This window comes from Saimiri boliviensis, chromosome 17 (genome assembly GCF_048565385.1).
Source record: "Saimiri boliviensis isolate mSaiBol1 chromosome 17, mSaiBol1.pri, whole genome shotgun sequence".
NCBI lineage: Eukaryota > Metazoa > Chordata > Mammalia > Primates > Cebidae > Saimiri > Saimiri boliviensis.
Genome location: NC_133465.1, coordinates 36,624,186 through 36,648,362, shown reverse-complemented (window position 1 = coordinate 36,648,362; position 24,177 = coordinate 36,624,186). Strand labels below are relative to the sequence as shown.

Here is a 24,177-nt window from a genome sequence, read left to right as displayed (position 1 = left end):
TTACATATATAAGAATTCTGGGCATTTTATTCTTAATGAGGCTACAATGAAGAAAACAACAGAGGACTTAAAGGATGAAATATGGACCTTTTTAATATTTTGCCCCAAACACTTCTTAGCTATGAATGAGTTGTAATGTATTGAAATCACTAGATTGGACTTTAAAGCTGTAACCTTCTATGTGGCAACTGGTTTTAGAATATTCATTACCTAGCACAAAGCCTGGTATTTGTAGGGATGATAAATATTTATCCAATGAATTCTGTTGTTGGCAGTCTGTGGAAGCAACTGACAGGAGAAAAAAAGGGCTGTACTATCAGCCAGAGCTAGGTTGTAATGTTTATGCGACCACTTTTGAGTATGACCTTGGTAGTGGTAAGTTACTTCAGTACTCTCTATCCTCTATTCTCACACAAAAAACAAGGATAATCATTTCTATCTATCTCCCCAGATTGTTTTGAGAATTGAATGAAATTTGGGGTTAAACGCACCTAGCAAAATACCTTGCACATAATGAGTGCTTAACAGCTGTTAGTTCCCCTTCTCCTTCCTTATTTTATACTACTGCTATTTGCCAATGGAGGAGTTTAAAATGACAATATTTACACAACTACAGATGGAAACCAGTAGCCAAAACCTACACTTATGCCACTCTCTGGCCAGTCAAAAGCACTGTGATAGGAGCAGAGACTTTGCATTGATCATGAGCCTGAGACAGCTTGCTCAGGATTTTCTATAAATACCTACAAGATATGTAGGAATATGAGGTACTGTGTGAGAAATTGCCATGAAATGAAATACCAGGCAACTGGCTTGGGTTATTCAGAATGGAAAAGCCCACTAAAATAAAAAGAACATCTAGATCTAAATATTCAGCATCAAAGCCTTTTATTCCCCTCATTTAACCAATGACAGGTATAACATAAGCATGTAGCATGTTTTTTAGCATTTAATTGAGATATTAAAATAAATTCTTTGGGGTTTCATAAACTACTTTGGAAACTCGTAACCGTTCTGAGGGTTAATACTTTTATTTGGAAGGTGTATAATTTTCCTTGCTACCAGGACGCTTTATTTAGATTTACTAACGAATACTTTCTGTCAAACACTTTCCCTTCCAAATTTGGTTGCTATATTAGTCTGCTAGGGCTACCATAACAAACCACCATAGACGTGGCTTAAACAACAGAAATTTATTTTCTCACAGAAGTCCAAGATCAAGGTGCCATCAGGGTTGATTTCCAGTGCGACTCTCTTCCTGGCTTCTAGCTGCCTACCTCTGGCTGTGTGTCATTACCAGGCCTCTTCTCTTTGTACACCCAGAGAGACTTCTCTTCGTCTCTTACAAGTATGCCAGTTCCATCAGACCAGTGTCCTGCCAGCCCCAGGACCTCATCTAACCCTAATTATCTCCATAGAGATCTAATCTTCAAATACAGCTATGCTGGGGATTCAGGATTCAACATATGAGTTTAGGAGGGACGTAGTTCAGTCCATATAGTTGCTTCTCCCAAAAATTACTTTTCGTGAGGTCTCTAGCAACTTTTTTTCTTCATTCAGTAATTATATCCATTATAGTGTCATATATATATACGTGTATATATATATATATATGTATATATATATATATATAATTTTTCATGCTAAACGTTTAGCAGGTTTTAGGCAAATTGCAAGAGTTGTTGATCCCAATCAGTGCGTTTTCCATGAGGTCCTAGTCTTAGGGGAAGAAGCAGCTTAAGGGAAGGAGAAAAGGGTAGGCAGAATAGTGGCCCTCAAAAATGTTCACATCCTTATCCCCAGCACCTGTGAGTATGAATATGCTAGGTCACATGGTAAAGAAGCATTAAGGTTGCAGGTAAAATTAAGGTTGCTAATCAACTAACCTTAAAATAGGGAGTTTATTCTGGATTATCCAAATGGGTCCAATCACATGAGGTCCTTAACAATGGAAGAGGGAGGCAGAAGAAGAAAGTCAGAAAGAGATACGACAGTGGAAGCAGAATCCAGGATATGTTATGTTGCTGGCTTTCAAGTTGGGAGCCATAAGCCAAGGAATGTGAGTGCCCTGGAAAAACAGAGAAGCAAATTCACCCCTAGAGCCTCCAGAACAGTAGGCCTATGTGGGACTTCTGAATTACACAAGTTTAAAATAGTAAATTTGTATTGTTTTATGCCATTTAATTTGTAGAAATTTGTTACTCCAGTAGAAAATGATTACAGAGAGTTAGAGGTAAAGGAGAGAGGATAGTGGTCAAACCACTGTGTGACCTTGGACAGGGCTTTGATACTCTGAGCCTCAGTTTCATCAGTTGTAAAAACTGTAGAGAAAAATAAGGCTTGTGAGATTTATATGAAAAGCAAATTGGGAAATTGGTATCAAAGAACGTTGTAAAGTACAAAATGCTTACCTGATGTTAAAGTCTTACTCAGCTGCCACATACCTGAACATCTGTATCAGATGAATGATCTCAATATTAAGAGGGCCAGAGATCTTCTTGGATCACGTCTGCACTTTGTTACTTAGCATTGGTATTAAGCAGGTACCTCTGTGAAAATCTCTATCCTTCTATTGGGTATCTGATGCCTAGAAACATGGCTTTGGCTGCATTCTTATCATTTCAGAGGCTAAAAAATCTAATAGTTCATTGTATAGGTATCAACATCAGTAGGACATGTTCTTTGTTTTTTTCTTTTCTGGTTTGTTTTGTGTGTCCCATTATGATCAAAAACAGCATCAATTTGTGAGTTACCCAGGGCTGTAATCTGTCACTACAGAGTTGTTTACTTCTTTGAAAAATTAATTATATTGGCTTTGTACCTGGCGTGTTTTAGCCCTATACTGCAATCCAGCCTGTGGATATTATTTGAAAAAATAAAATTAATATTTTACATACTTTTTCCTCAGGAATTTTCTTTTCAGTTTTTATCTTTTGTAAGTCGAGTGAAAACAATTTTTTCAATCTTCGTAAGTAATATGATATAATAGCTTTAGATTCTTATAATATGATTTGATTATCTCAGACCTAAATATTTTTTAATTAATTGGAATTTAAGTTTTTAAAGATAAATGATTTTAATAGAAATTACTATAAATATATAATAAAATAAAATTTGTCCTCTAGACTTGTAAAGATTTGAATGATATCCTGCATCAGAGCCTCAGTGGATTTCCAAATGCCTAATTACAAAATGCTCAAAGTGTTCTGTGATATTTACAAAGTTCACTAATGAGAAATTCATTTTGTTTTTAGGGGCATATTTTCAAAGTTATGTAAGAGGATACTCCTTATATACCAGTAGGAACAAAATGCCTGCAACTTTCTCTTAAACATATTTTAGAATAGATACTTCCTATTATTAATCTGTAATTATTATTATAACCAGTATTTAGATAAGATTATATGTTGCTTTATGATGGTTTGGTTAACTTTTTAATAATCTTATTGACAAGGTTCATCTACATTCCTACCTTCTAATTTGTTTTCAATTGGAATTAGCTTTTAAATATAAATTTTTTATTGTCATTACTACTTGCAGTTTATGGCCAGTTGTAAAATTTTCCAGTGATTCAAAGTTACTGGTGCCTGAAACAAATTATATTAACATATAGTTACTTATTTGTCTTTGTTTTCTGGTTTATATAAATACTATATACATATGACTCCCCCAAAAATGACACTGGAAGTTAATTACTTTGGCTTTTTATTCCACAGCTTTGTCTTAAACATAATAAAATAGTACATGTAAATTCACAATGATGTATAAATAGTGCCATCTATGATGGAAGATTAACAAAAGAATGTCTTTCATCATCACAGATGGTTATAAGAATGAATTTCTACAGAACAAATGCCCTTTTTATCTTTAAACGACTTTATGTTTAACAGGTTGTCCTAATTTTTATTTTGAAAGAAAAGATTTTGCTCCTTTAGCTAGGAGGTAAGAAACATAAGGAGGGTAATTATAATGAGATTTAAATAATTCACTTACATTTCTATGCCAATAAAATAAAGCATGTTCTCTTAGGATTTTTAATAAGCTCTAAAATGTGTCTTTCAGTTTACTAATATTATTTTTAAAAACACATAATACTGTTATCTTCCCAAATCAACTATTATTGTTTTCCAGCAACAGATTTGGCAATCATTCAGAGGCAAATAGTATTATGCTTTTTAGATTTTTAAATATATCTGAAGTGCTGTTGACTGCTCTCCAAATCAGGTCAGATGCACTGTCTCTTCAGAAGCATTTGCCAGAGGTACTGTATGTTCAAATGGAAAATTTTCATGCTTCATAGTAAGCTTTATTTATTTTCCAAACCTCTAAATTTTTTATACTAAGTAGCAACATCTCCCTTTATGAACCATGGGATCTTTATTAATTAAACAAGAGTCAACAGGGCTGACTTATTCTCTCTCTTATCAGCTGAATTACCCAGCACACAAATCACAGAGGAAATATTTTTAATACTAGAATGTTCTCCAAGCCGGTAAATCTGGGATTATCTCATCATACCGATTATGTCAAAGCTCTTTAGCCACAGTGCTCACTAGGACATAAAATTGCATGATATACACACAAATGGCCCTCTTCCAGCATCATAGGAAGAATTCCAAATTTTTCTTACAATAATCAGAAATCGCTAATTATCAATAAAACTAGCTATGATTATTTATTGTATATCTCCTCTCTGCCAGGCACTTTACATGCATTACTTGAGTTTCACAAGAATTGTGTCCCATTGGTTCTGGACATTTTGAACAAAGACCCAGGTCTGAAATGTGTGTTCGAAGCACAGAACATATCTCTCTGTTACTTTAGTTTTATTTCTTCTAGTAAGTAGCTGTTGTAATTGCATATTTGATGCTTAGGTGTGTGCATATGTGTTTTTAGTCATGTACAAAAAAGCATATTGTGAAGACAAGATTAATCAAGTTATAAGCTTAATCAAATTTTATGATATTACTTTTATATTTGGAGTAGATCAGATGTTGATTTGTTGATTAAAAAGTGCTTAATGAAGGTTAGTGGCAAGGATGACCATCTGGTAGAACTTTCTGATATTCACCATTCAGAGTCTGTAACTACATTTTTTTCTTAGACATTTTCCTTTTGATTATTTTAAATTAGCAATTTAATGGAATGTTGATATATGGACAGATGTAATGTTTCAAGCACGAGAATATTATTTATAAAAAGTCAAATAGCAAAGCATAGTACCTGAACTTACCCTCAGGTAATTGCTTCTGTTTTTCATCCTTCCCATCTCCGCCAACTATAGAATTTTATACTATGGAGAGAGAGGAATTAAAATGATTTAATTTATAGTCTCTTCTTTGGACTAATATATTATAAATGTGCTGATAAACATTAAGGTATTAATATATATACCAATATTTTAAAATAAGCAAGGCTGTCTCACCAAGCTTTTTCCTTTTAGTTTTAAACATGTAGTTTGTACCCAGCAATGTGTCCTCATTTCACCTTGCAGTGGCATTCCAGCCCTCTCATGTTACACTCATTAGTATTTCTTTAAACCCACTTTCAAGTTAGGCAGCTTTCCAGCTTTATAAAGGCCTTGAAATGAAGTTAACCTGTGCCGAATCAAATGCTTTAGTAAATTTGGCCTCCATAATAAGAAATTCCATTAAACCATTTTAAAGAGATATTAGTAATGTGGATTATTGTCAAGAGAATAATGATTCTTTGTACACTAAACCACACTCTGAGCTTTTGAAACTATGAAGATGCCTGGGCCTCGTTACTTTCACCTTGATTCTTAAAGAACTTGAACCCTTTTTATGGCATCATAAAACCACTAGTAATCTTCTTTCATGAAAAGATACACTTTTAATATTTAAACAGAGGAGCTGAACAATTTGTGTATGGGGGATGAACAAAATATATATATAGGATTGAAAACAAACCAAACCAATAATAACAGTGGAACTTACCATTTGTACTATCTAACATTTTCAGTATTGTAATCAGTGGCAAATAAAGTGAATGCATTTTTGTGATAGTTTCCAACTTTTGTTCTATGGAAGATTAGCCCTGTGTTTGTCAACAGAGATATGTTACTTGGAGTAATATTACATAGTCTTGGAGACTCATGTAGCACAATTAGCATGTTAAAGTTCTCTGGGAAATCCTGTAGTAAAGAAACCTATTCAATTTTGTCGAACTATTTGACCATAGAATTGTATTCTTCACATAATATCGATTAACTGATTGGTTGATTGAGACGGGTTCTTATTCTGTAACCCAGGATGGAGGACAGAGTGTAGTGGATCATACCTCATTGCAGCCTCAAACTTCTGGAGTTCAAGCAGTCCTCCCATATCAGCCTCCCAAGTCAGTCACTGGGATTATAAGCATAAGCCACTGTGCCAGGCTATTCTTCAAGTAACATTTATTTAAAACTCTTGGTAACATATTTTGGAAAATGTTACTTTATAATGTAGGAGGTACTTTCAGATTCACAATCTTAAGTCATCTTTATAAGTACTGGCCTTCAAATGCACTTGATCTAAGACAGGATGCTACTTCTGAGGTTGAGCTTGGGTAGGACAAAGGCTAGGGAAACTGATCTATTATTGATGAAGTAGTGGGGTAAACCAGGGCTAGAAAGAGTGTCCCAGGAGAAAAAACAAGTCCTTGTCCTAATTTGTACACTCGGGAATTGGGAACATGGTGGTTGATTTAGGAGATTCATCCAGCCAAAGGCTGGGAGTAGGACGCTAGGTATAAGAAATACCATCACCAAGTTAAAAGCATGATTTTGTGATATGTCAACACTTTCTAGACATACCCAATATCTTTTGTACTACTTTTCTCATCTCTGCTTGTGTTATTTCCCTGAAACACTTTTTCAGGGTGCTGGTCATTTGTTCTGAGAACATGTTAGGCCCCATAAATTCAGAGATAAGAAACATAGTTCCTGCCCTAAAGAGCTTCATATGTAGTAGGAAGGCCTAAAAGCAAACGAGCATTTATAATTTAATGTAATAAGAGATAAGACTATGGGCACAGATTGGAAGATTGTTTTTATTTTTATTTATTTATTCATTTATTTTTGAGACGGAGTTTCGCTCTTGTTACCCAGGCTGGAGTGCAATGACGCGATCTCGGCTCACCGCAACCTCTGCCTCCTGGGTTCAGGCAATTCTCCTGCCTCAGCCTCCTGAGTAGCTGGGATTACAGACACGTGCCACCATGCCCAGCTAATTTTTTATATTTTTAGTAGAGACGGGGTTTCACCATGTTGACCAGGATGGTCTCGATCTCTCGACCTCGTGATCCACCCGCCTCGGCCTCCCAAAGTGCTGGGATTACAGGCTTGAGCCACCGCGCCCGGCCCCAGATTGGAAGATTCTTAAGGGATATTTGGTTTTTTAGAATTAATGAGTTAACTTCTCATGGGAAAAGATTATGGGAAAGAAGAAGATATTGTTGGCCAAGTGCAGTGGCTTACCCCTGTAATCCCAGCACTTTGAGAGGTTGAGGTGGGTGGATAACTTAAGGCCAGGCATTCCAGAGCAGCCTGACCAACATGACAAAAACCCATCTCTACTGAAAATACAAAAAATTAGCCGGGTGTGGTGATGCACACCTTTAGTCCTAGCTACTTGGTAGGCTGAGGCACAAGAATTGCTTGACTCCCAGGGGACAGAGGTTACAGTAAGCTGAGAGCATGCCACTGCACTCCAGCTTAGGTGACAGAGCAGGACTCTGTCTTTAAAAAAAAAAAAAGGTATGTTGAGGCAAGTAAAAAAAAAACAAAGTATTTCATAGTAAAGTATTTCAGAGTAAAGTATGTATTTGATCCAGAAGGCATTGAATGTTTAGCAAGTGAGTAACAGTGTATGATTTGTCATTTAGAAAGTTCTTTGGCTGGAGTAGAGAATGAATTAGAAAAGAACTAAAGCAACCCAGGAGATGGAGGTTGCAGTGAGCTGAGATTGCACCATTGCCCTCCAGCCTGGGTAACAAGAGCGAAACTCCGTCTCAAAAAAAAAAAAAAAGAACTAAAGCAGAGGCAGAGAGGCAAACTATTTCAGTGACCCAGCCTATTTCACTGAAAAAGGAGAACAAAAAATGGATTCCAGAGATGTTACAGCAAGACAATCATTGGACTTGCTGACTCACTGACTGAATGTCAGACACTGAAAGGAGAGGCATTAGAGATGCTGCATTCACCTGCATTCATTTTTAACCAAAGAAGAAAGAAAGAAATGGCTTTTGTTGAACCTTAAAATGTGTCTAAGACTTGTTAAAACTATTGGATCTAATTCTAACTGCTTCCTATCACAGGGACTTTACTAGGGTAGAAGCAATGTCACCAGGATCAGTACTTGCATGGATGAGTAGAAAGCCAGTCTTTCGGATTCTAATTGCATTCTTGTTCTTCTCAAGTCACGTAACACAGACTACATCCTGGATCCATCCTGTGATGAGTGTCCTGAATCTGTCTCGCTCAGAGGAGAGTGAAGAAGATTGCTCTAGAGAACTCCCCAACCAGAAAAGTTGATCGTTTTCCTTAGGAAATGGAGTTCCGTGGTCATCTGGCATCTCAGTCTACATGGACAACGTGAGCAGAGACACATAACATCCAATTCTGAGATGCAACAGTCTAAAATAGGAGTGAAGCATACACTACTTGTTGAAGGGTAAAATAGAGACTCTGGACTTTGGATATTTTTGTAAAACTTTTGATATTTCTGTATACATTTTTAAAAAATCAATCGCCACTACAGTAGTTCTTTGAGAATAATCTAGTCATATTTTTTGAAAGCACATAATTAGAATTTATAATATATATACTTTTTCTTATATAATTAGATCTTTCTTTGTAATTTCATATGTAGTTCTTCATAAGGTCTTCACATATTGAAAAAGTATATGAACATAATGAAACACCTCATTAATTTGATAATTCATTAACCTTTTATATTCATCTATTAGGAAAGTGATCTTAGCAGGCTTTTTGGAATTTGAGGATCACATTTAGATCTCTGATGGGCTAATGAATACAGCTTATATCTTTATTGAGCTTTCTAATTTACAAAATGCTTTGCAGACCTCATTTTATTTAAACCATACCACATGCCTGTGAGGCTGATCTGGTAGATATGTTTATTCTTGTTTTTCAGTAGGGAAGTAGCAGTTCAGAGAGAGGAAGCTCCCTGTCCGAGCACTGAGACTCACTCCTAAGTCTTCTGATTCCACGTCCAGTCCCCTTCCCCCAACACCCTGCTGTCCCCACAGAGGAAGGTCACAGCCCATCATGCAGGGCACTGTGATTGTGTTGATGCAGCTGGCTCCACAGCTGTGCATTCCACAGAGATTCAGAAGGCACCTCTTCAGTCAAACATGGCCCCTCTATAACCCTACTATTCTTCTGCTATAAACCTTTCCCCCTTCTCAGCACTCAAGCCCCCAACAAGTAGGCAAGCTGCATTGTGATATTGTTTCAACAGGCTTCTTTCAGCAGCTCATGTTTTTCTAAAGTGAAGGACGTGGTTTGCCCTGCTTATGTTTCCCTTCCCAGAGCAATGGTTTGAGGGGAGCTAATGAGAAGAGAGAGATCTTTTAAAACATTGCTGCTCTACTTGAAACAAGATGGAAGCCTAAAGCCCAAGTCAGGCAGCACCCAGCACTGCTGTGCAGTCCTAGAAATCCTTAGAACATAGTGTAAGAACCATCCATTGTAAGCATTTTATAGATGAGTAAATTGAGATCCCAAGTCTCCTAGTCTACTGAATTTCATATGGTATATAACACAGATTTATGTGGTAAAGATATATATACATTGTGCTCAACTATACCTTCCTGAATACACTTAGGATTTATTATTTATGTCTTGAGTAATAATATCAAGTCAACTCCAGACTGATAGGTAGTCATTAGCCATGAAAAATGTTTCAGGATGGCTAGAGAAAACTTGTGTTTTGCCTGATAGCCATTTGAAGATCAGGAAGCTTCAGGGAGAAAAGTTTTGAGAGAAGCCCCAGAGGGAGCTATTTCCTTGCACTACCAACCCCCGCCAGCCCCCCACCCTCACCCCCTCACCGCCAGAGGTGATTGAGGTATTCTATGTGGTAGTGTCTGAAATTGTGAATGTGCAAACTTTTTGTTGTTGTCAAATTAATGGTATAAAATTTTTCTCCCCCTGCTTGGAGAATTTTGTAATTTGTTTCTAGTGAGCAAAACAGAGGAGGTGTTTGAGTCACTTGAAATCAGAGTACTCAGGCACCAGCCCACCAACAGAGACACCTCATCTTTTCCCTGCTGTTTTGTACCACTTGCCTCCCTGTTTCTGTCATATTCCTAGTGAAAAAGACCTGAACAATTATACTATTTATTGAGTATTTTGTGCTGTACACTGTGTTGAGCAGTTTGCATACATTTATTTATGATCTTCTTAAAACCATTCCATGAAATAGAAACTAATTATTCTCATTTCTAAAAAAATAAACTTAGGTTTAGAGAGTTAGTAAAATTTTTGCCAAAGGGTCACAAAGCACCTATGTGTAGAAGCTAGGGTTCAAGTCAGATCTGTGAGTCCAGAACCTGTTCTCTAAACCACTATGCAGAGCTGCTCAGATTTATTGTCCGTGGGTACATTTTATACAAAGGCAGGTTCGATTTCAGTGCCATAAGGAACTTTCTAGTAGTTAAAGCTGATAAGGAAAGAATTCCCCAGGAGATAATGGAAGCACTGGTTTTAGTCAATTTAAATTTTTTATTTGGGGGATGTTGCTGAGGAGGTTCAGTGTGTGAATAGACTGGACCAGTTGGCCACTCTCTCAGATTCCCTCTTCATAAAGCTTCTGTGACCGCTACACCAACAGGTAGATGTCATAAGAGATGCTCACAAAAGAACCATGGTTGGGGCTTAGCGAGAATCCTTTTCTAATGCTAGGACCCTCAAATTATGTTTTGGCGAGTAGCCAGTCTTTCTTTAACATCAATTAGCCGTAGCAGCATGGTCATCATAGTCTTCATTGACTCACTGGCTTGGATTTTAAGATTAGAAAATCTGAATGCTCTTATGTCCTTCCATCTCACTTTTCTAGCGTGCCCAGATTTAGTCATCCTTACTCACTCATTCCCTCAAATTATTTATTGAGCACCAACAATGTAACAAGCACCATTCTAGGCACTGTGGTGAAGTAGAACCATTGCTAATCATTTCCTGGGTTCCACGTACTCTTGATTTCGAAAAAACAACAAAGTTTTTGTTTGGCCAGAATGAAACAGCTTCTTCTTAATTTTTGATTTTTTTTTTTTTTTTTTTTTTTTTTGAGACGAAGTCTCACTCTGTCACCCAGGCTGGAGTGCAATGGCGCACTGTCAGCTGACCGCACCCTCCGCTTCCCAGGTTCAAACATTCTTCTGCCTCAGCCTCCCAAGTAGCTGGGATTACAGGTGCACGCCACCATGCCCGGCTAATTTTTTTGTATTTTTAAGTAGAGACAGGGTTTCACCATGTTAGCCAGGCTGGTCTCAAACCCCTGACCTCGTGATCCACCCCACTCAGCCTCCCAAAGTGCTGGGATTACAGGCTTGAGCCACCTCACCCAGCTGAATTTTAAAACTAATCCATTTTCTTTTGAAAAAAAAAACAAAGTACTATGGAAGTAAATAAAGTAAGAGATAGCTCATCTTACTTTCTAGGGGTAGCAGTCACTAATACTGTGGCGAGTTATTTTATTCAAAGGAAATCACACTGTTAAGCAGCTTGCTTTTGATTTATTATGTTGTGGTCATCTTTTCATGTCAATACATAGATTAATGTTTTATTTCAAATGTCTACATAAAATATCACTACCCACACAACTCACAATTTGTGTGGCCAGCAATTTATTGAACACTAATCTTCTTACTGACAATGTCACAGTGAACGTTTATATATTCATTAAATCCTCTTCCATCTTTGCACTCTTGTGCTAGTATGTATATAGTGTGAATACATTCATAAATTTCTTGAACAAAGGTCAAAGTTACATTCATTTTAATTGTGGTAGATCTTCGTAAATTCTCCTCCATAAAAGTAGGACCAACTTGCATTACCACCAATAGTGTATATGAGCCTTTTTTTCTATGTATGATAGGACTTTTTTTAGTCCAAAAGTTCTGGGGAGTTTTTTGTCCTTGAAAGAATAACCTTCCTTCTACCAAGTTCAAGAACCTGAGTTTTTTAGTTATTAAGTTTTAAATTTCCTTTAGCAGCAGAGACTGGCTTGCTGTATATAGGGAAGTTTAGCAGTGACTAACTCACTATATGTCAAACACATCATTACTCTTCTCTTTTCCTACTTTACATGTAATGGTGGCAAGGACCAACTTTTAAAGGAGCTAAACTGGGTAAGAACCTTCAGCAAAGTACCAAACACATGCAAATGCATCTTCAAGTTCTTTGGGCCTCAGTTTCCCGATCTGATTAATGAGGATAATAATCCCTTTCCTTTTCCAAAACCAGTTCAACTCAGCAAACACTTCCTGACCACCTACTAAATAAATGCCAGGCAAAATGTGAAAGTTGTATTCTATGAGGCTAAATGGTACTGATTTTCAAAACAAGGAGCTCATAGTCTAAAACCATTTTTTCGTTCTTTTTTTTTCTCAAAAACCTTTTAAAGGGGTAAGAAGTTAGGGGATTGTTTATTAAGAACCCCTGAAGAGTGACCCTTTATCACTCTCTTAAATTTGAATAATTCCAAAATAATATTAACACCTCTTGACTAGAAAAGAAAAACAAGGAACATGCCGCAAGAGGAGCCTCTCCAATAATAAATGCAAAGCAGCTGTCAAAATATAGAGTCAAATGATACTTCCATAAAGTGCTTGCACAATTAGAAAATGTTATCCTTTTTCTAAGGAGAAATGGAACATTTTTATTTTCTCTGCTAAGTGAAATGCAACTTTTTGAAGAATCAACATGCTTGACATTTTTACAATGTACATAAAGAACAACTTACCCACTCTATTGCATGTGACTTTTGAGAAGATGAAAAGAACTTTAAACAGAATGCCTGTGGAGCTTTACTTTAGAAATGAAATACCCAAGGTGTTTTAACTACAACTATCTGCATGTAATATTGTGCCTGCGTAATGATTTTGTAAATATTAACTACAATTCTGTATTTGCTCTCTTCATACGACTTTTTACATTTCAACTTATACTATTTCTGTCTACTTTTTTCAAAAGTTCAATTTTTACTTTTGGAGGTTGGGTTGGTCAGAAGGAAAGGGCAATCAGATCAGTAGTCTGTCCCTCATTCCATTCCCCCATCACCCAGTTATTCTCTGTATCACTCTACCCTGTTTATTTCTTTCACATTATTTATCAGTTTGCCCTAATCTTGTTTTGTTTGTTGTCTTCCTCAATAATGGAAGTAGTCATGCTTCATGAGGACAGGGATTTTGTCTTCTTGTATTCATTTACTCATTTAAACACTTACCGAGAGCTACTACATGCTACTAGATACACTTCACTAAGTAGTAGGGATACAATGTGAGATATATGTGTTTCTAGCCCTTGTGTAATTCTTATTCTATGCAAAGGATATACAAGTGAAATTAACCAAAGCTTTTTTCATTTATTTTTCTTCTTCCCATTCTTTATCAGATATTTGAACTACTGGGCCGTTTAATGTTCATTAAGTTAAGAAAGGGTGTGATATCAGAAAGCAGAGGGAAGCATGTTCTTTTGAGTTTCAAAAATCTAGCTCCTTGGGGAACTGGAAAGGATTTATTATTTAGATCAAAGATTTGAGAGCACATATAATGAGGAAAATGAGGCTTCCTTACACACTGTCTAGGAAATAATTCCCCTGGCTATGGGGAGGAGAAAAAAGAACAAAAATGTTGGTAGGGCTCAGAGAAAGGGACCTGTGCGTAACCTTCTGGACCAAGTTCCAGGGAGCAGCAAAACCTCAATTAGATTTGTCCCCTAGCATGGACATGATTATGTGGTGTGTTTAGGCAGTGGGACCTTGGACAACTCCAGTGAGCTTCCTTCAACCCAGTGTGGTCCACATTGGAGGATTAGATTGATTTCTGTGAACCCAAAAGGATCACAGGAGTAGCAGGAGGACCTGCTGGACCTGAATGAGAATTTTTTCCATTCAATCCACGTGTTCTCTCAATGAAAATCAATTTGGACAATAACATTAGACCATCCCAACTCAGGCTGCCTTAGCACTAGGTAAGCCTCTGCTGTGGTCTGAATGTTTATGCCCAGCCCCTAAATTTATATATTGACATCTAACCCCCATGGTACCAGTATTAGAGGTAAGGCTCTAGGGAGGTGATTAGGTCATGAGGCTCCGTCCTGGTGAATGGGATTAGCACCCTTATGAAAGAGCTTAAGGGAACCGGTTTGCCCCTTCTGCTTTGTGAGGATGCAACACGAAGTCACCAAACATTGAAGCAGAGAGAAAGCCCTCACCAGAATCTAAATCTGCTCGTACATTGATCTTGTACTTTCCAGCCTCCAGAACTGTGAACAATGCATTTATATTGTTTATAAATTACCCAGTCTATGTATTTTGTTATAGCAGCTCCTAAATGGACTAAGACAGCCCACAGAGTTTAGCAGTTACCCCAAAGAAAGGAAAGAACTACAAGATTAGTGTTGCTCAGGATCATTTATTCCCTATTTCTGGTGTTTCTGTGTAGAGAGTGCTCCTTTAAAGTAACACTTTTGGCCTGTGTCTGCTTCTTCCCTAGGCAGTGATTTACCTAATTTGTGAGTTTAGGATTAAAAAAAGGAATACATTCTAGAACATTTCTGAAATATGTTCTCTTTTCTCTGTTTTATGCAAACATGGCCTATTTATTTTTCAAGTCTTTCTCATTTCTTACCTGGATGATTTCAACATAGGTAATATAGCTTCTTCCTTCTCCACCACACCTGTCCCCATCAATCTACCCATCACATTTCTGTTAGAATTTTCTTAACACAAAAATTGCTTCTATTGCTCCTTTGTTAGTCTTCAGTAGTTCCCTAGCACCTTTTGTTGTCTGAGCCCCTGGCTTTCACTCTAGCATCATTTCTTATCCCCAACAGTTGGCCAGATAAACTGTTCTCTGTCTAGGAAGCTTCTCTTGCCCCATTCCTGCATCAGATTTCTTCTCATACATAAAGACTCTGCTCTCATTTTACCTCATCTTTGAAGACCTCCTTGATACATACTGCCTTCCCCATGCCCAGGGCTGGCACTCTATGGATGCCATCCCTGCATTTTTATACACCTGCCCAGCCCCTCTTCCATTTCAGGAGTGGTGGAGCAAGAACTTCCACCCCAAGAGAGCTGCTGGCCTGTTTGTCCAGACAATCATTTGGTTACTGTATTTACTAATATACTATTACCTACTGAGCTGGGTTATTGTGTCTTAGAGGCTTGAATTCGGGTCCTACCTTCTCTTTCTCCATGTGGTAATGAAATCTGGAACTCTGGTTAAAGCCAACTAGTCTCTCTCACTGTGGCGGTTCCACTCAACATCAGTAGCTAAATGAGTAAATCAGGTGGAAGTGGGAAGGAAATGGGAAAATAGAAAACTGGCCAGGATGGTCTGTTGTTTCTTATCTGTTGTTGCTATGGGGTATTTTATTTTAAAATCCTGGACTCTGAAATCCTATCCCAGTTACCTATTGCTGAATACCTTTTAATAAAGTATCTATCACACTATATTTGTAATTAATTTGGATAGGAAAGTAGGGCATGTGTCATCTCTCCTAGTAGACTGTGAGTCCTTTATTATTGACTCAGAGTCCATATATTATTTTTTATTCCTCACACAAGACATAGCACAGTAAAATTTAATAAATGTTTACAGAATAAATTTTAAATGTCACATTGTTTTAAAAACAAAGCGATTTTAGCTGTTTCCTGTTTCTGGCAGTGAAACAAAAATTGAATTAAAAAGAAAATGAGGTAGGGGTTTAAGTAAGCATGTCTGTACTAACTAGTTCCACTAATGAGGGAACAATAGAATGGATTTTGCTGAAGAAGGAAGTGTATGCTACTTAAGTTTGGCTATAAAACTCGCAGTATGATTGCAGTAAAAGGATTGTAAAGCGCATACTCACACATTGTTGATTTGCCCAAGGTTTTAAAGCAATACCATAGAATGATTTTGGTATAGAAAGGTAGATAAAGCCTGAAACGAAAATACAAGGTTAGTTCATTGTAGAGCAGCAGCAAACTTCTGTTCTTATGGGTTAATTAATCATGTTACTGAAGAATTGATTTGGCACAAGGGAGCTATATTTTGCCACAGTACTCTGAAATTGCAGAAATTATCTCATCTAAAACTAACCCCACTGGAATTGCTTGACTGTTCTGTTTCACAGTGAAGAAATTCATCTTTCATCCGTACATCTGAGAAGAGAAAACAGGAAAACAAAACAAATTGAGTAGATAATAAACTGACCTTATAGGAATAGGTAATATAGACCAGTAAAATCAGAAATTTCAGGGATGGAATATGAAAAGATGTTATGAGAAGATCCTATTTATTTAGGCAGTTTTATTCAGAGAAGTAATCCATGCATTTATTCTAATGCCAGCTTTTATTTTTGTTTGGTGATTACCACGCACCAAATTAAATGCATGGATTACTTCTCTGAATAATAAAAGTATTCATTCAATATAAGGAAAATCTGAAGGAAACAGAATGCATGCATATACAAACATACATTTAGTATATATGTGTGTGTGTATATATATGTGTGTATATATATATTTATATGTATATACACCACACACACACATGAGAGGAATGAGAAATATTTAATAAAGCCTACACAATTTCAAGAATATGGCCAAACACTGGTGGTTCCTCATTTACCAGTAGAAGTCTCACTACAAATGGAAAGTGGGAAGTCTATGACGTTACCTCAGTTTTACTGTTCATTGATTTATTTCTTCTGTCTCTATAAGTACCATATTACCAATTAGTATTTCATCAGTTATAAGATTCATCATTATTTTGTGTATAACTAAAAATGAAAAAAAAAAAGATTTAAAATATGGCTTAGTACTTAGAATTTTTATCTTAGAGCCCTTCAAGTAAATCCAAAGGAACTATTTCAGCATAGATTGTTTTTTAAAATCATGTGTGTAAAAGAAAATGAAATATAGAGTATGATATTAACAAACCTTCTGTACATTCAGAATTGAACTCTTTTGCATCTCTTTTTTGAATGAGAGTTGTCATAAACCACATTTTTTTCACAATAACACCCTCTCTGCCATCAAGATGAACAGCATTTCTTAAAGGAATATTCTACCGCAGTCTCAGATATTTTTCCGTCTTAGACATTCATTCTACAATGCTAATGCTGGCATTTTTTTTTAATCTTGTCAAAAGGACTTAATAGAAAAATTTTAGATAAGTATCAGGATTTATATTCCTTCTTTAATAGTCTTTAAATGGTTTATTAACCCAAAAGCAAAGGAGTAACAGTCTAGTCATACCATGGAAAGAACCAGATTCATACATGCACAGGCAAAGACAACCATATCACTATGACTGCCTGGCCGACAGCAACTGCAAGACATCATTTATTGTAAGACGCTTCCTGTAATATGTTTAATTCCTCTGACATGAGGATTTATGTGAATTAGGAAGTGGCCCAAGGGCGAAAAGTAGTAGGGAAATAGAGAAATAAGATTGACCCAAAGGGAAAGGGGAAAAAACCCTACAAACAGTGTGATGTCAGGCAAAGCCCATTCTGGAGATGACTAGAAACAAAAAGGTTCTACAGTATGTTCAAGTGAGAGGCCAGAGAACCAGGAATATTTATACCTCTGCACAATCAGTCATTGAATGAGGGTGAGGGTGGGTGTAAATTTCCAGGTGCTTACAGCCTGTAATGCAGTCAAAGCCTGTTCTTGTAGCCTGAGGACAGCCCTCCAACAAACAGGTGCAGGTGCTAAGTGTTGAGAGTGAAAGCACAGGGAGCTATGGTACATGAGCGTGGAAGAAGAATCTGAGAGTACTCGCAGTGCTTATTATACATCCAAATGCTAAAGATGCTTAGATGTGAAAAATGTGTGTCTTAGAATCGATGAAATATGGTATGGAGAATCAAGTCTCCTTGTTCCTGGCTTATCCCATAGCATACTTAAAATTCAGCTAAATATGAAATGCCTTAACAAGTGAAACGGGCTTTCTGAAAAATTATTTCAATCAAAACTGTGTTAAAAGCTATTTCTAAAAACCCTAACATGAAATACTTAGACAAGATCAAGTGATTTGTCCCTGGACATTCAAGCAATTGAATGACTAAACAATCTAAGACAGATAATTTTGTATTATTTACTCTGCAAAGTGAATCTTTAAGGCTGTGGACAATGCAAACTACCTAAGTAATCTATTCCAGTACCTTATTCCTTGCCGATTTCAGACAAACCTTCCCACCTATGATATGAGGCTTCCTTAGAATTATTGATTAATTACTTAAGACATAATCAAACCAAAATATTTTTAAAACACAGTAATTATGTTAGTGAGTGTACATGACATAGATATCCTCAAGTATTCTTAGGATCTATAAATCACCACAAACTTTTTGGAAAGCAGTCTTGGAATATCTACCAAGAGCCTTAAAAATGTCTTCTGTGAATTTATCCTCACAAATGACCTCAAGTTTAGACCAAAACAAAAAATGTTTAAAAGACTTGTTAAAGCATGATTTAAAATAGAAATGATTGCCTAAATGCCTGAAGCCAGGGGAATGTCTAAATCAAATATTGTATCTAACATGATATAAAATGTTTCATAATGTTTAATGATACTAGGAAAGTATCACAATACAACATCAAGTGGTAATAAAAGGAAACATCTGTATACAACATAAAACCAATAGTATTGTATATATAAACACCATAGAGGATCTGAAGAAAATATTAGATGGTATTATTTGTGATATCTGTTTTATTTATTATATTTTTCTGCATGCTACTCTACAGGAAGCATGTCTTATAAGAAAAAAATGCTAGCAACTTTTTACGTATAAAAATGTATGTCTTTTTATGTGCCAAGTTCTGTAAATGTCTATTAGGTTTGCTTGGTCCAGGTGTGAGTTCAAGTCCTGGATATCCTTGTTAATTTTCTGTCTCATTGATCTGTCTAATATTGACAATGGGGTATTAAAGTCCCCCACTACTATTGTGTGGGAGTCTAAGTCTCTTTGTAAGTCATTAAGAATTTGCTTTATGTATCTGGGTGCTCCTGTATTGGGCTTGTATGTATTTAGGATTGTTAGCTTTTCTTGTTGCATTGATCCTTTTACCATTATGTAATGTCCTTTGTCTCTTTTGATCTTTGTTGTTTTAAAGTCTATTTTATCGGAAACGAGAATTGCAACTCCTGCTTTTTTTTTTTTTTTTTTTTTTTTTTTTTTTTTTCTCTCCGTTTGCTTAGTAAATCTTCCTCCATCCCTTTATTTTGAGCCTTTGGGTATCCTTGCATGTGACATGGGTTTCCTGGATACAGCACACCGATGGGTTTTGGCTTTTTATCCAATTTGCCAGTCTGTGTCTTTTAATTGGGGCATTTAGCCCATTTACATTTAGGGTTAATATTGTTGTGTGTGAATTTGATCCTGCCATTTTGATGCTAGCTGGCTGTTTTGCCTATTAGTTGATGCAGTTTCTTCATTGTGTTGTTGCTCTTTGCCGTTTGGTATGTTTTTGGAGTGGCTGGTACTGGTTGTTCCTTTCTATGTTTCTATGTTTAGTGCTTCTTTAGGAGCTCTTGTAAAGCAGGCCTGGTGGTGATTAAATCTCTGAGTACTTGCTTGTTCGTAAAGGATTTTATTTCTTCTTTACTTATGAAGCTTAGTTTGGCTGGATATGAAATTCTGGGTTGAAAGTTCTTTTCTTTAAGGATGTTGAATATTGGCCCCCATTGTCTTCTGGCTTGTAGGGTTTCTGCTGAGAGATCTGCTGTGAGTCTGATGGGCTTCCCTTTGTGGGTAACCCGACCTTTCTCTCTGGCTGCCCTTAGCATTTTCTCCTTCATTTCAACCCTGGTGAATCTGACGATTATGTGCCTTGGGGTTGCTCTTCTTGAGGAATATCTTTGTGGTGTTCTCTGTATTTCCTGGACTTGAATATTGGCCTGCCTTGCTAGGTTGGGGAAGTTTTCCTGGATAATATCTTAAAGAGTATTTTCCAGCTTGGATTCATTCTCTCTGTCACATTCAGGTACACCTATCAAACGTAGATGAGGTCTTTTCACATAGTCCCATATTTTTTGGAGACTTTGTTCATTCCGTTTTACCCTTTTCTGTTCTTGTGTCAGTTTGTCGAGAATGATGGTTTCCAGGTTCATCCAAAGGACATGGATGAACCTGGAAACCATCATTCTCGACAAACTGACACAAGAACAGAAAATCAAACACTGCATGTTCTCACTCATAGGTGGGTGTTGAACAATGAAAACACATGGACACAGGGAGGGGAGCATCAAACACTGGGGTCTATTGGGGGAAATGGGGGAGGGACAGCTGGTGGTGGGAAGTTGGGGAGAGCTAGCCAGATATAGGTGATGGGGAGGAAGGCAACAAATAACACTGCCATATGTGTACCTATGCAACAATCTTGCATGTTCTACACGTGTACCCCAAAACCTAAAATGCAATAAAAATAATAATAATAATGTGAGTACAAAATATTTTTTAAAGTATGTCTAATTTGATTATATATTTTTATTTCCACTTAAATTTTCTAGGATTATTTTGCTTTAGAATTCTGTGTATAATCCTGTGAAAATTTATAATGGTATAGGGACTAGAAAGGTGAATGATTACACTATGGCCATGAGTGAGGCCTGACTTGTATTGTCAGTAATTAAATTGATTATTGTGAAAACAACAGAAAGAATCATTTTTTGAAATGAAAATCTTTATTGAAATAATTAGTTTACCATTGTGTGGTCAGATTCACTGCATTTGATGCTTATTCAGGATTTGTTTTTCCTGCTAGAAATGCTAGAGTTGTCACAGATGTGATACTTATTTTTTCATTCCCTGGGGAGGGCCAAGTTTCATGCAGAGAAATACTGGGGCCAATGCTATGGTTATGGATGTCAACTTAAATATCTCAGAGCAGTATCATTGGTTGAGCAGTCCTGCAGGGCATCTGAGTTTACCATCTTTATCTTGCCATTGTCAAAGATCCTGGACCTATTTTTTTCTGCCTTGAAAACTTTTTGCAGTAAAACAAGCAATGGATTTTAGCAGAGTTGATGCATCATTAGGATTTTCACATCAACTCTTTGGACTTAGAGCCATGTCTAAAGTATCATTCCTTTAGAGATTGTGTCTGGTGCAGAACTCTACAGCAAAATATCAGGTGTGCCTCTGAATAGTCTTTGCAGGAAGCACAGAATCCTAGAATTGAGGTGAATGTGTAAGTTCCTCTAGTTCAACCAGCTTTCAAATGAAAGAATCCTTCTAAAGCACCCCTGGCCAATAGCTCATCAAGATTTTGCTTAGATATTCTTATTGAGGGGGAACTTACTCCTTTAAATATTTCTTATTTTGCCTAAGGCTAAGTTTTTAAAACCTCTTAATATTCAGCCAAGATTACTGATTTATCTATAAGGAATAATCTGTGAATTAACCTCCTGTAGATTTCCCTTGCTGACCAGGGAATACCTATCTCTCCACTGGAACTAGGCCAGATGCCAGTCCATTCTGACCATACCCCATCATGGTATTTTAGAGTACACCTGAGTACATGGTGCCATGTACCTGGAAACCGACTGCTCTCATGTTACGGGTTTGAACTGTGTCCCCCGAAAATTTGTATATTGAAGTCTTAAAATTGGCATTATGTTGTTACAAGCCAAGGAACTATCAGAAGCTAGGAGAGAGGGCTGGAATGGAAACCGCCTCCCGCCTACCTACCCCCCGGGCATTCAAAGGGAGCAGTACCCAGCTGACACCTTGCCCTTGGACTTCTAGCCTCCAAACTGTGAGACAATAAATTTCTGTTGCTTACGCTGCTCAGTTTGTGTGCTTTGTTTTGGCAGTCCTAGCAAACTTATACATTCCCCAATCCAGAACTGTCATCCTTTGACTAATAAAAACAGCAATAACTATAGTATTATTACCCTGAGTGACTGGGGTCACTGTTGCTCATTCTTTGTAGATGTGAGTTATTGCCCTATTGAGATCCAGAAGTCCCCTGACTTAGAGGCATATCTAGGACTTTTTTCTTGTGGAGTGAGCTCACTTAACTGTAGGTAAGTTTTGACTGATCTGGGTTAGTAGTAAGAACAAACTTCCAAGTTGCACCATCTTCAAGGTGCAAGCCCGTTTGGGTGATGACCAGGCCTGGTATATTAAGCGGCCCTTGTTAGCACATTAGAAACACTTGGAGAGATTTTAAAATTTACAAAGCCTAGCCAAACACCAGACCCATTAAATCTGACTCTGAGAATAGGAACCTGGCACCTGTGTTTTAAGGATTCTAGATGATTTCAGTGTGTAGCCAAGGTTCACTGCCATAGCCTGGCCTGGGATCCAGGTAACTAAAACTTCAGCCGATTGCAAAAAACAAAAGTTACTTTCTTGGATGCATATGTTCTTATAACCTCAAAATTGAAGCTTCAACCTGAACAACACTACAATCAGATAAACACATATACTCTAACTGCATACTTTCCTTTAATAGTACTTTTATTTTTCCAAATTTTAAGATTGTCCCTAAGTCCAGTTTCTTTTAAAAGTTAGTAATAATCTCACCAACTCACATTTACTTAGAAGTTACAGTTTAAAGTTTACATCTCATAATAAGTTGGTGAGATAGGGCAAGCATTATTTCCATTTTGCATGCAAGGAAAAACTAAGGCTCAGATAAGTTATATGACTTTCCTGAGTCATGTTAGAGTAACGGACCCCTGATTTTTAAACTGGAGGTCCCAAATCCTGCGAACTCCCTCAGCTCTGGGCAAGTCAGGACATGTGGTCACCCTGCTCCTACACAAGGACTGAGCTGAGTCCTAGTTACCTGCTCTGAATGTCTATAGAGCTTATCTAAGCCAGCTCCTCCTTTTACTGGAAAAGGAAAAGACTTGGGTAAGTCTCCAGAACCCCTGTTGGAGCACCTTATACTCCTAGAAAGATGTTGAGGGGCTTCCAGGGCACAAAGGAAAGAGAAGTATCTGTGTCTCCTTCCCCAACCATGTATGTGATACATTCATTCTCTAGGATTGGAAATTCCCAGAAAGCTGTGTCAGCCATGAGATTTGTTTCATTGTTTTGTCATTGAGTTGTTATCATTTATCATTTTTTAAGTTATGCAGAAAAAAGTGACTTGGGGGGAGTGCAGAGTTCTATGAATTTTTAACACATATTTAGATATTTGACCACCACCATAATCAAGATACAGAATGGTTTTATCATCTCAAATGCTCTCTCCTACTATGCTTTTATAACACACCCTTCCCACCCCAACTCCTAGCAATTACTGCTTTATTCTCCATAATTATAGTTTGACCTTTTTGAGAATATCATATAAATAATCATATATTATGTAACCTTCTGAGATAGGCTTCTTTCACCCAGCATATGCCTTTGAGATTAATCCAGATTGTTGTGTGTATCAGTAGTTTGTTTTTATTACTGGGTTATATTTCATTGTATGGATATACCCCAGTTTGTTTAGTCATTCACCCACTGAAAGTCATTTGGGTCATTTCTAGGCTTTGGTGATTATAACATACTGGTTTTGGTTTTTGTGTAAACATGTTGGTTTTTGTATGAACATAAGTATTCATTTCTCTAGATGAAATACCCACAAGTAGGATTGCCTGATTTTGTGGTGTATTGGTTTTCTATTGCTGCCCTTAAAAATTATACAAATTTAGTGACTTAAGCATTACAAATTTATCATCCTACAGTTTTGTAGGTCAGGAAGTTCTTACTGGGCTAAATTCAAGTTATCAGCAGGGCTGTACTCCTTTCTGGAGGCCCTCAGGGAGAATCCACTTAGGTTCGGTTTCCTGAGGTCATAGAATTTGCCTTTTGACTCCCTTCCTCCACCTCCAAAGCAAGCAATGGCCAGTCCAGTCCAGTCCCTTTCATGTAACATCTCTGACCTTTCTTCCATTGTCATATCTCTCTCTTTGACCCAACATTGAAAGGTT

The 24,177-nt window shown here is 37.0% G+C and overlaps 1 protein-coding gene and 1 long non-coding RNA gene across 8 annotated transcripts in view; one reads left to right on the top strand and one right to left on the bottom strand.

The window, feature by feature from the left end:
- The window catches only part of STXBP4 (syntaxin binding protein 4), a 247,610-nt gene that overhangs the window by 164,822 nt on the left and 58,611 nt on the right, over window positions 1-24,177 (top strand). For 4 of the 6 annotated variants that reach the window (XM_074388554.1, XM_074388553.1, XM_074388555.1 and 1 more), the window contains one exon: window positions 8,317-10,362. The exons of 1 other annotated variant lie outside the window; for it this stretch is intronic. In XM_074388554.1, coding sequence (XP_074244655.1) covers window positions 8,317-8,533 — 217 coding nt within the window. In that variant the 3' untranslated portion in view covers window positions 8,534-10,362. Of the gene's footprint in view, window positions 1-8,316; window positions 10,363-24,177 lie in introns of those variants that run through there. One more of the 6 variants, XM_074388557.1, reaches the window with a different exon arrangement.
- On the bottom strand, window positions 1,846-16,630 carry LOC141581848 (uncharacterized). Of its 2 annotated transcripts, XR_012514624.1 has the most exons (4): window positions 16,103-16,630; window positions 5,234-5,293; window positions 2,272-3,587; window positions 1,846-2,068 (listed from the first exon to the last, which is right to left on the bottom strand). It is a non-coding gene; the product is annotated as an uncharacterized LOC141581848 (long non-coding RNA). The 2 variants fall into 2 exon arrangements; XR_012514623.1 differs by having other exon boundaries at window positions 1,846-3,587.